Genomic DNA, 13,481 nt, shown 5'->3' on the forward strand with positions numbered 1-13,481 from the left:
GATTGCATCCCTCTTGTCCTCAACTGAAGCACAGAGTTAGTTTCCATGGGTACTTGCTGTGCAAACCAATGCCAAGTTCCCCACATTCAGAGCACATGGAACATAGTCCCGCAGCTGCCAAGCACTGGAACTGAGGACAGATCTCTACCTCTAATAGTCTAACTGCATTTGGGGTTCATTTTTATTAATTTGGAAAAATTAATAGTTAAGGTTTTTTCAGTACAGATGATTAAAATTAGGGCCTCCCAATGCCAGCCAAAAGCATTCCCATGGGTGTACAGCCCTAACAATTTTTATTATGCTATTTTAAGAGAAGATCTTGATAAGTTATCTAAACTGGCCTTACCCTCATATTTAGCTAGAATTATCCACCAGTGCTCATTCACTGAGGGGTATTTTATTCTTATGGAACCAAGGATTTTTTTTTTGACATTTCTTGAAACCATGTAAAGAAAATGGAAGGAAGCATGATGTAGCAAAAAGAGCATGGGATCATCCCTCTTGAGAGGGGAAATGGCTGCACCTGCGTTACTGTGGGCAGGGGGAGGCATCACGTGACATCATGTGTAAAAGAACTTTGTGTCTTTGTACAACTTCACAAAAGTCCAACAAACAAATCCAGACATAGAGGTGAATGAGTTGGCTACAAGATCACAGAACTAATACACAATGCCCTCTACGTACATAGGGGATCTGGGCAGCCACCATATCATCATACAGGCTGGCGATCTCAGCATCATTCTCATATCCATAGCGACACAGCTGGAACCCCAGGGCCCAATAAGGCACCATCACAGGCCGACCAATCACCTAGAAAATAGACAGAGCACTAGTCCTTGTGGGAGAAGCCAGATGTCAGCTGAGTATGCAGTGATAAAAATATTTCTCGAGTGCCTCAAGACAGACAGTCAACAAGTACAAATCCAGAGATAAACGGAGATGCAGAGCTACCAGAATACCTTTGAGAAAACTACTGTACTACAGCTCATTATCTAGGAATTGGGAACAATTTGGTTTTACTCTGATTCCTAGATTTGGTCAATGGTTACGTGTGTGGAATTCTGAGGAAAAAAAAATGCCTGGATTAGCAAACAGGCTCTATATCAAGCTAGCTCTGTGACAACGGCCAAAGTGAAATAAAGATTTGTGCTTTTGTTTCTTTACCTGTAAAACAGAATAATGGTAGTGTCTGTCTCATTGTGTTTTTATGAAGATAGAATAAGTCAATATATGCAATAGTGCCCTGATATGTAATAAGTAAAACATAAACAATACAAAAAGTTATATAACTGGTGCCACAACTGATACCATTATCTTCTCCCCTCACAAATGTCACTTGTCCTATCACCACCACAAACACAACATTCGACTTACCCTCACAGTCACCCCCAATCACCACCACCACCAGAGCCAGAACCTAAACAATCACAATCATCACCATCACTGCCATAACTATCACCAATCTTTCACCAACACTACCCTCACCATCATAGTCACAACCCCACAACCACTCCACTGATACCACGAGGGCTAATATCAGCATTATCAGCTTTATTCCCACCATCACATAATCACTATCACCATAACCACCCATACTAACACTGCTGTCACCACCACCACTGATCCCATGACTCCTGCTGTCATAACCAGAGAAATTATGAAGGTAATACCTATGGAAATGTATGTCTTGTGCTTAGTCTATAATAGACCTATCTCTGACTATGACCACAGTTCTAGTTCTCATGTGAGATTTTTACAATGTGAATGTAACTTTTAGAACACAAAACGGGCCACATAAATACTTGATTAAGAAAATTAATTCCCTGCTACCTCAGTGTACTGCTGAGTGACAAGCTCTGGAGTTGGGCCCAAGAACACATAAAAGTCCAGAATTCCCCCTGTGGTGCGGTATGTCAGGGCAGGCATGGGCTGGAAAGTCACATCTGAAAAGACAGGAAAATGAAAAAAAAAAAATGGAAACTTTCATGGGGAGGAATCAGTCTTGACATACATACTGTCCCTCTTTCCACTTTAGAGTATTTAAGGGAGACATTCTGTACTTTATCCACAAGAATTGCAGAAACACTAGTCCAAAGGACCCATCCCTGAATGTGTCCCCTCTGGTGTTGTTATCTTCTTACATATTTTCTCATTCTGGAATTTTAAATTATATAAGAAGAATTTGAGACAAAAATTTGCAGAAATATTTCTGAGAGTTTATGTGTACACTTTACTTAGCTTTCCTCAATGATAGCATTTTATTAAAACACAGTACATTGACAAAACAAGGACACCAGCAGTAATAAAATACTGTTAGCTATGTATGGAAATAACTCATCTTTTACCACATTTTATTACAGGATTCTTGCACACCCAATCAATATTTGCTCATTCATATATGGCACACAAGTTTTATTCACACTCTTCTCCTAGAGTGAGTCCTCCTATTCAAGCTATGTCTTCAAACTAATTCATGTTGCACAGCTGTGTCCACTAGAGCTTTGCAGGATATTTGAGAATTTAATTTGTATTTTTTAATGTGACTTTTGCCACAATAAGATTTCAGTTGTCTTATTATTACACATCACGGATTGAAACAAAGTAAATATGACACATTAAAAAAAATCCCCACAAGATGAATATTTCATCTAAGGATGAAGCTAGATCATGCACATTCTAAGGACAATAGAATATAGCCAGATAGATCCTTAACGCATGTGAAGGGAACCAAGAGACAGGGGGTGAGGGGAAAAAGATGAAAGATGAAGAGATGATGTGTTGTATATATGTACCAAGTCTCAAAGAGAAAGCTGACCATTATGTACCACAAATAGGTACAAAAACTACGTATCTATGCAAGAGTCTAAAAGATAAAGGGAGGGGAAAGGAGAAGGAAAACAGATTTAAAAAGAAATAAGATGTGTCCTCTATATCTACCAAATACCCAATTTGAACATAAGCACTATGTATTACAAACATATTACATTCAAAAAAGAGAGAACTGGCAGCATCCTACCCATGGAATTGCTGTTCAGCAGGAGCACACTGTGGGCACTGCCATCCTCCTCAAGTCCCATGTAGTAGGGGTGGACACCATACGAATTCTTCTTGTACTGACAGCCATGAGGGAGAAGGGAAATGGGGTTAGAACACATCTTGACTGATTAAGAAACTCAATAAAAATGTTTATGAAGATGGGTCTTGCTTTACTCTGAGAAGGAAGTTAAACACAGGATAAGAAGGTGCCAGCAAATGGGCACATTGGTCTACGAGCCCAAGGTGACAACCCAAGTGGCACCTGGGAAGACAGGCACCAAGCACACATGGGGAAGGGAGACAGAGGCAGAGACGCAGACCCACTCACTGCATGCTTACCCCGGGGGGCTTTATGAAGATGGGTCTTGCTTTACTCTGAGAAGGAAGTTAAACACAGGATAAGAAGGTGCCAGCAAATGGGCACATTGGTCTACGAGCCCAAGGTGACAACCCAAGTGGCACCTGGGAAGACAGGCACCAAGCACACATGGGGAAGGGAGACAGAGGCAGAGACGCAGACCCACTCACTGCATGCTTACCCCGGGGGGCTCGTCTCGAGAAAACATGCCCCATGTGTTCCAGTTCAGGTCTCGCCTAAACGTTCTGTGCTCCGTTTCCCCAAAACCATAGATGTAGGAGGAGGGCAGACGGGTGGAGATGCGGAGGAACATGTCATTGAAGGTGAAGCCCAGGAGCTGCGAGTCCCAACTGTACAGTGAAAAGGTACATTTGGGAAGAGCTTCAGCTTTCCTTTGGGGTTTCAGCGCCTGACTTTCCAGGGACAACGGAACTGCTGATTCCCTCCCCCACCAGCATCCAAAGACAACACAAAGTCTACGTGACTAAAGTAATCATAGACACCCTTGCTAAATTCCTAGGAATCAGCCTTCCCTCTTGCACTTTCTCCATCACTGCCTCCTTTCACTGCTCGCCCCCAAACACCAAAGCCAATCACTCGCACCATCTCACTGGCCGCCCTCCACGCCACACTTCTCCTCTGCCCTTGTTCCCTGATGCTTCCATCCCCTCATGCTTACTCAGTGATATTTCCACAGGAACCTCCCATTCTCTCATTCCTATATTACATTCTTCATTGGCCACTCATGCAAATAATATGCACAGACGTTAGGGCTGCATCAGATCTGAATCCACCGAACTTTCCAACTTCATCTCTATCACTCCCCTTTTCAAGTACTACACTGGTCTTCTATTTCTTGATGTGCCAGTTTCCTCCTGTGTCATGCCCGTACACTTGTTATGCCCTCTATTTAAAATTAGTAAAGGCATATGCACGGAATTCATAGGAACCTGTAAATGCCACAGTCCAAAAGATTTCTGAGTAGAGACGGAAATAACTTATTCGTGGATCCAGAAACAGACAGTGTCATGCTTTCACACAGACTATCCCCAAGGACTTTGAGCCAGAGTATCTGCAAGGAACATTCAAGTAACTGGAAAATCCAAATCAGACTAGAGGACACTTACATTATAGTGCCTGTACTCTTCCGGCGAATCACTATCCCAAATGGATTCTTTGTAATGAGGACATCATACAGCCGGCTCTCAGAGGTGCTAGATGGAACCCTGGGTATGTTCAGAGGGACTGGGACTTCATAACGATTACTGTTGGGGTCATAAATCTAGGGAGAAGAAAGATTAGGTAAGGCTATAGAAATGGCGGAAAAGTTCTGTATTAGACTTGACAATACTCATGAATTTGTCATAGAATTCAAAGTAGCTAGAAGTGATGGTTTTGAATATCCTCCTTACAAAGAAATGAGGAATATCTGAGATGATAAAGCATCTACATCTTCTGAGTTAATTCATTCTCAATGCATAAATGTATCAGAACATCACCCTGTATATGCCATGAAAAAGTACAATTATTATTGTCAATTTATAAAACACATAGGTGAATCTAGTTTTATACAAACACACACACACACACACACACACACACACACACACATCTTAGCAGATCCTTGACAAAGAGTATAAATTAGCACACTTTTCATGTTTTGTAAGTATCTGAAATCTAGGATTTAATTCACATAGCAAAGAATAAGGTTAGACTTAGCATTTTGTTGCTCATCTGTTATGCCTTACTTTTATAGTCCCTAAGACACTAACACATTCATTGTGCCATTGGTACATGACTTAAAAGACCTTTCAAAAGTCAGTGTCATATTTATGAAAAGGTCTTTCATTTTTATGTGTGTAGGTATATGAGTATTGTGAATACTTGAAAACTATTTGATATTGTGAAATGATTACCCCAAAAAATATTAACTATTTTGCTAAAAATATCATAGATGTCCTTGGTAAAAATTATATACCAATTAAGGCACCAAGTATAAGATATTATTTTATACTACACTAGACACTAGAAATTGAGGTTATTAATTTGAGAAATTCACATGCTAATTGGCAGTGAAAGAGATATTTACAACATTGTGTGATGTGAGTTGTGATGTGAGTTAAGACACAACTATGTAGAAATACAGTGAGATTAATGGGAAGGAAATGCTGACACTGTGCCTGGGACACCGAGAGAGTCTCATGTGAGAAATATAGACTGGGGCTTAAAAGTTCTGTAAGCATATTAATGGGAAGAATGCTGACACTGTGCCTGGGACACCGAGAGAGTCTCATGTGAGAAATATAGACTGGGGCTTAAAAGTTCTGTAAGCATTAACCAAGCACAAGCACAGAAACAAGATCAAGTCATTTTTCTAAGGTAACGCGACTCACAAAGGCACAGAACACTACCGTGGGCACAGGAAGATGCACATATTAGACAGAGCTACAGTACTGTCTTCTCAAAAAGAAGGGTAAACACGAGCTCAGAATACAAATCCAATCAACTTCTCTCATCCAAACACTTCAACCCATCAGACACCTGCCTCATGCCATAGCTCTACTGAGGACGCATAACAAACAACCTCAGACATCTGAGTAGATCACAATCTCTTTAAAGGCAAACTAGGGCAGATCCTTCCATCCTATCAATGATCTCCAATGCTTTTTGGAGTAGAACAAAAACAAAGTCTATCACTGCATGAAAGTTGGTCACTCGTTTAATAGATTTGAGAAAACAAATCGTCGACAAAATAGCAAAAAGGAACCCCAGGAGAGCTGGATTCCTGCAAAAGTAAAGTCAATATCATAGTCAGTCGGTGATCCCTGAAAGACGTGAAAAGGGCAAGATACATGGAGTTAAAAGACACACATCGCTTACTCACTTGTATACCATTTGGTAGTGCCAAAGAAGAAAACAAATTACTGATCTCCAAACAAGACACTGTTTAAAAAAAACCTATCCTCACTGACTCTCACATCCAGATCTGAATCCTCTGGAACACATTGCTTTCTCCGGACTGTAAGCAGGTACGGAGACTCCTCTACTGTGCTCACGAAGTTGTAGATGAAGAGGAGAGGATCTCAGTGAGCATTAACAATGTCCGTGTGCTTACCTTCCACACACAGCCACGAGCAATGCAGTTGGCCTCAGAAGAGCCATGCTCATCAGGGTAGCAGTCTATTTTCTCTGCATCCTTTATGCTCATGTTCCATTCCACAGTGTAGGCTTCTCCCAGGACAAGATTAACTTCTGAGATAATGGCAACCTGCAGGAACAGGTGAGTCACAGGGAATTTCGTGCCCAGACAACAAGGCCTTGCCACATGTGAAGCATTCATTTTAGGCAAACAAGTAGTCAGTCCTCAGATGAGAGTCTCAACCCAAGCAACATGTGACAGCACTTTCTATCATTCAAGTTTTACACATGACAGTGGGAATATTACAGGGCAAATATCACTACTCCTAGAATCTTGCGCATTATGCTGTGGAAAGAATTTGGTGGAATAAAGCCTATTTGAATCACCACTTTTCTTTCCTTCCCTAATTCCTCTTCCTTCCCATTATTGTTGAAGAAAGGTTCTCCGCTGCTCTCCCAAATTACTTCACTTTCTTGTTCTCCATTCCCCAAACCAGTGCCGCTCACTGATCTGCAGTGGTGAAAGGAACAGCATATAACAATTGCATAACCTGGAGTCTCATTCCCACTTTTCGATGGAATCTTAGACAAATTCTGCCAACCATTTATGTTCTGTTTTATCAACTTCCAACATAGTAACTTATATACATATTACCATTTCCTTAGTATTCTAACCTGCCAGGATCTTCACTTCTGCAAGCCTAGATACTCAAAATTTTAAATCCTTTCTGAATCCATCACCAATTCAAAATTCATATTTTTCTATGTAGAGTCTTATGTGGCACTCATCTTTCAATAGGATTTTCCTCATTTAACATTCTCATTGTTCTGAAGCAATCAGATCACATTTGAGTGATTATCATCCTTCTGCCAGTCTCTTTCCAAGCTAAATCATCTCACACTTTTCTGTCTGAGAGACTCTGTCCTTCTCATAATGGCCACAACATGTGATGACTGCCTTCTCCTTCCCATAATCCCGTTTCCCACCACAAGATCCCTTCTCCTTTCCAGAATCCACAGCATTTCTGCAAAAAACAAGTTCCTAAAATGTCCGCTTCTACCAAAATCATAAGCTTCTTTTCCATCCCACAATGCCCTCCTCTCAGGGGCCTTTCCCAAGACCCCACCCCATCCTTGGTAACAGGTGAAGTCTTTCTCCCCCACCAATCCAGAATAGCAACCTCCCTCCCATCTGCCAATCCTCTTCTGCTAACTATTTTTAGCCTGCTCTACAACCCATGAGAGCTCTCCCACCCAAGGCTAACTGCTTTACTTCCTCTCAGAGGCAGCCCCGCACCTTCTCCCTCTATCCTAATAAAGGCTTGTTCTGGTACTGGTCTGGTCTTTGTTTTAGGCCCTCTCCTACCTGACACTGTCCTACTATTCTTCATCATACAGCTCCAAATTCAACAAACTCAGTATCAACCATCAATATCAAACATTTCAAGAATTCTATCAAGTGACAGGGATTTAGCTAGCGAGTGCAAGGTCCTGAGTTCAATCCCAGTACAAAAAAAAAAAAAAAAAAAAAAAGAATTAAATCAAGTATAACTTTTTCATTCTGGCATCTCAGACTCTCCAAAATCTGACCAACAAATTTCCTCCTGGCCAAACAAATCTACTCTGAAAGGCTATCTAAGGTTCTTATACAAGATTCACAGGCTGATAATACAAGACTATTCGAAGTTCTTGGACTGGCTTGTTCTGATATCTCAGCATAGAATGCTTTATCAAATATCCAATTCTAGAAAATTGGACCCCATTTTAAGATTGCACAGCTCTTTGATGCCCCCTTATAAAACATTCCTAATTTCACATTTACTAGCTACAGTGTTAATCATTGTAGCATAGGCATGGCCATGAAAAGGTAAATTCAAGTTTACTGAGAGTTGATAGCCACGTGTTTTGCTCTTGACATAAAGGCCTGCCTCTGCAACTTTACTGCTTGCATCTGCTTTCATTTTTCTACAATGTGTTCTAGAAAACAGGCATATGGAGTTGAAGTAAGCAGCCACTTCTAACCACAAGAGAAGAAAAGACCTCAGTTCTAATCCCCTTGAGCCTCCGAGTCAATGCCAGCATCTCTCTACATTCTATACTTCTAAAAAGGCGAAAATCATGCCAATGTGCTACATTTGGGGTGTTCTCTCAAAGCTGCTGAACCCATATATGACATATCCTGCTTCAAGGCCCAGCTCTAGGCTTTCCCTCTCCATGAAACTTGGCTCAACTGTTCCAGGAAGCTTTTAACATCAAATAATACATGAGCTAACCTCTCCTAAATGTTAGTCTGGGTTAATCCTTTGTATCACTTCTTTGTGTACAAATTATGTCTCCTCCTCAATCACATTCAAACAATGAAAGAGTTCCTTTGGTCTTAGGTTAATTACTTTATTTGGCTAACAGATTGTGCTTGTTCTCACATATGCATGTTTTCAATGGCCTGCTCTTGGCAATACACATACAAAGGCCACATATCCTTCATTTCCAGCATGATAATGGACACATCCCCCAATGTATGTTTCCAGGAAAAATATTAAATGTCATCAAACTGTCATAATAGTAGAAGCATAAATCACCAAAATTTCCAGAAATTTCTGCAGTCTCTCACAGAAGGAAGCTCCAGTGGCAGAAATCCCTGTACCACTTCCAATCAGGGTTACTTAGGAGTAAGATTCCTTATACTGCTAAGAACTCAGACGAACTGATTACAACCTGTTTGAGAGGGTCAGGTCTCATATCAACTGACAAGAATTTATTTTTTCACCATCTAATCAAATCACAAATCATTTCACAGGATCATATATTCTTTGGCTTAATATACTTAATCAGAATATGTTTTGAAGTATCAATACCAATTTTTTTTAAGAGACTTAAATTTTCATTCAAGAGACTCTTACAGCCCAACGTTATTTTAGCACCAGCCATAAGTTTTCAGATCCCTTTTTTTTTGGAACCTGACCCCTGAATTCCCCACTCCGCTCTTCTGTATGCATCACTTCTATTGCTCTGAAGACAAAATGGGTGAAGAGAGGAAAACACAGAAGTGCAGAGAAGACAGGGAGATTTAGAGTGCTCCTGTTTTTTTTTTACTTGAACCATTTTATCAGATATGTGCCTCATACATACTTTCTCTAATTCTGTGGATTCTCATTTGAATACTGATGCTTCCTCAGTAGCATCTCAACTCACTCAAAATCTGGCTGTCTCCTGATGCTTATTTTTTATCCCAATCCTATGACTGCCCTACCAGGTCTCACAGTGGACACTGATCCATCCCATGGGGGACCCATGCATCCTTGGCATGAAAAAACACCACAAGGTCATGAAGGAAGCTAAAATAAACACCTCAACCAAATGGACGTTTACCTTCAGGGTAGGATCATAAGTGACTTTAGGAGAAGCTTGAGTTAAGACACCATTGTGTTTCACTATGACATTAGTAGGTTCCTGTGTCCCAAGTATTTTAATCTCCCGAAATGCTAAGTTGTTAGGGTCCTTGTAGGTTGATCGTGAAATCTTCACATCCAAGTGGCTCTGCAAAACAGTTAAGCACAAGGAAGCACAAAGCTTGGCCTGTAAGACACACAAGTTCATGTATAGTCACTCAAATGCTACCCCCAGGACCTGATACTTCCCCTGCTCAGAATGCTTCAGATTTCACTATTGATGAATGCTCAAGGATTACAGACTTATTTGAATTGAACTCTGTATAAGAAAGAAATCAGCAATGTGTGGACAAACAGACATTTGAAAAACTATATTTAGAAAAAAAAGCTGTTCTGATTGGTCAATAGTATTGCCTACTTCGATGGAACACACAGTGCAACTACTGGGAGTTAAGATCAAAAATGGAAATGTGTTCACCTGTACACGTTAATGCTAATGATATGAAATACATAACCACACACATCCACAAGCACATATGTTCTAATGGTCAGATCAAAGCCCACACTTAAATAAAACTGCAGTACTCACTTGGGTGGCAGAAAATTCATATAAGAGGTAAACATTGTTGGCCACAGTATCTGAAAGCAGAGAAAAGGCAACTCAGACTCCCTGCCCACCACGGAGCAGATCTCCCCTGCTTTTCCTTAAAGCTGACTCTGCCTTGCTGATGGCAGGATTTCCTTCCCTTTAATGACTGAATGACATTCCATTGTGTATCTCCCACAGTTTCTTTATTCACGCAACAAAAAGGGGAAATGTGGATTGTTTCTGGATCTTAGCTATTATGAATAACACTGAAATGAAGAGAAGACTATATATCTCTCTGATAGACTGACTGCATTTCTGTTGCATAGAGACTACAAATGGGATTGCTGGATCATATGGTGATTCTACTTTTAATATTTAAAGGAAACTTAACATTGTTTTCCATATTGGCTGAATCAATTCATATTTCTACCGGGAGGTATAAGAATTTGCCCCATTTCTCCATGTTCTTGGCAACATGCAGTCTTTTAATTTTTTCACAGTAATCATCCTCATAGTTCTGAGGTTATATCTTTCTGAAATTTTTCACCTATATTTCACTGTTGCTTAGTGATGCTCAACACATTTTCATACACAAGTCACACAAATATAAGTCTTCTTTGGAAAAGTATCAACTGAAATCCTTTCTCATCTTTAAGGTACACTTTTTGTGCTCTTGCAGCTGAGATTTAAGTGTTCCTGACAGGTTCTTTTTAATTTTAAATATTTTAACCAAGATGTGGTTTGCACGTACTTTCTCTAATTCTGTGGATTCTCTTTTGAATATTGATGCTTATTTTGATATGGTAAAGCTGCGTATTTTGATGTAGGAACATTTATTTTGATTCTTCTTAAGTTGCTTCTCTTATAAATGTCATAAGTAAGAAAGAATAGACAAGACCAATATCAAAGAAAATATCCCCATGTAAACTACAAGTTATATAATTGAAACCCTTACCTTTGAGTTTGTTACATTTTTTATAATAACTAAGTTGTGGAAACAATCAAAGTGTACAGTAATGGACAAATGGAGAAATGGCGATTTATACATAGAGCAGACTATTATTCAGTCAAGTTGAATGAATGCAAACATAAGGTAGAGCAGTGGTTGCAACAGACAGAAGAGTGAAAAAAACAAGGAGATATATGTCAAAAGGTAAAAATTTCAATTAGAAGAAATACAAATTTTGAGAATGAATGGACAGCATGGGTAGGGGTGGGAAGTTTGTTAACTAATAAAATTGTGCTAATCATTACATGAGATATATGTACGTGTTGTTCACCTTGAAAGTGATCAAATGTGGTTGATTTGACATTTTCAATGAAATAAATGAGTCTTCAAAGTAAAATGTTTAGGATAAGAAAACTATGAACATGGTCTTCAAGATCAAAAACCTATTCTTCCTTCACCTTGAATATAGTCCCTACCAAGTTCTAGCAAGGCATATATCTCATGGATTAAGAAAGCTGTGCCAAATCTGTCCTGGAAGTATTGACCCTACTAAACGACATTCTTACTGCGTACATGAGAGGGCTCTTTTACCCCTAACTTCATTGCTTCCTAAGTATTTTTAAGGAAATTACTGACATTTCAAATGAATTATGGAACAAACTGTGAATATATTTTTCAGGGGCCCACTAAAAATACAATAAAGACCAAGTATTGATGAGTGGCAGAAGGGAGAAATTTGAGAGAGAAATGTGTTTTCCTTACATTTGTTTGGTCAGCTATTACCACGCATGAATACAGAAACCAAAGCAAATCTCTCCCTCAACTGACTTTTGCCACCAGGCATAGTGAGATTTCTCTTACAGCCCAGTGGCTAGCAGGAACAAAGGGCAATAAGTCAAGCAAGAAGGCTTGAGAACAGCAATATTCTTGATACCGTGTACTCACCTTTGGATGCCCCATCATCCCAGAACAGCTCTCCTCTTGCTTCTTTGTTCTCATCCAGGGCAATGAGGAGACCAAGAGGATTCTTCCGACTATGAGAAGTGAGATACACACAAGACACAAAGTCTTAGGGCTCCGAGAGCTTTGCCCCATGTTTCCACCAATATCAAAGGAGAGAAACGACTAGTGTCAGGTTGTTCTCCTTTCCTTCAGGCCTTAAGGGGAAGTTCATAACAGCTACTCTTTCAGGGATGTTAGATGATAGAAATGCCCTGAACATTGCAATAAATATCAATGTAGAAGCCAATAATCTAAGCACAAAAATCTCTACAATCACTATTACAAATGTACAGACACAACTATTGTTTAGAATACAGGCAACAGGATTAGAATGAGGTGATCATGGTGCAGTCGAGTTATAATAGAGATGATCCCCTCATTAGAAGTTCGAGCTGCCATCAGGGAGAGCCATTTTTCCATGCTAAGTAAAATGTTTACTCACAAAGCACAAAAATACTATAATCCCTTATCTATGCAATGGAACTGTCCTTCTTTACTTGTTTATTATTATTTGTAAGACAAAAATTAAAATCTACTTACATGTTACAATATAATATAAAAACAAAAACATTACCCAGCATAACAAGGAGATAGATATGATGAAACAGGGAGAAAGAGAGGTTACTTTTGGGTTTTTGGGTTTTTCTTTTTGTTTTGTTGTGCCCTTGGGCATCAAACTCAAGAACTGTAACTTGGGAGGCAGGCACAACACAACTGAGCTGAATCCCCAGCCTCACACTTTTATCTGAAATCTATTCATTTGGCCCCTGTTCTTTACAATCTCCCAACTCCCACTCCTCCTATTACCCTTGCCACATTAAGATTCACACTATATTATTTTTCTTTTTCATTTTTTTTTCTTTTTGATACAAGGGATTGAACTATAGACTTTGATTTGAGATGCAGTCACAGTGGAAATAAGCTAAATCCCAAACCCTCCTACTGTTTCTTTTAATGTTCAAACTACTCTATGGAAGTCAAGTTAAGTGATCAATAATATCACCTATTCTCACTCACACT

The 13,481-nt window shown here is 39.6% G+C and overlaps 1 protein-coding gene across 1 annotated transcript in view; it reads right to left on the reverse strand.

Annotated features, from left to right (window-relative positions):
* LOC104850657 overlaps positions 1-13,481 on the reverse strand; it is a 264,398-nt gene that overhangs the window by 121,097 nt on the left and 129,820 nt on the right. Inside the window, exons 50-54 of the mRNA XM_033764494.1 lie at positions 4,522-4,676; positions 3,576-3,744; positions 3,017-3,113; positions 1,831-1,943; positions 685-810 (exon numbers count right to left, since the gene is read on the reverse strand). Coding sequence (XP_033620385.1) covers positions 685-810; positions 1,831-1,943; positions 3,017-3,113; positions 3,576-3,744; positions 4,522-4,676 — 660 coding nt within the window. The remainder of the gene's footprint in view (positions 1-684; positions 811-1,830; positions 1,944-3,016; positions 3,114-3,575; positions 3,745-4,521; positions 4,677-13,481) is intronic.

Source organism: Fukomys damarensis, unplaced genomic scaffold, assembly GCF_012274545.1.
Source record: "Fukomys damarensis isolate Sample0158 unplaced genomic scaffold, DMR_v1.0_HiC HiC_scaffold_16, whole genome shotgun sequence".
In the NCBI taxonomy this organism is placed as follows: domain Eukaryota; kingdom Metazoa; phylum Chordata; class Mammalia; order Rodentia; family Bathyergidae; genus Fukomys; species Fukomys damarensis.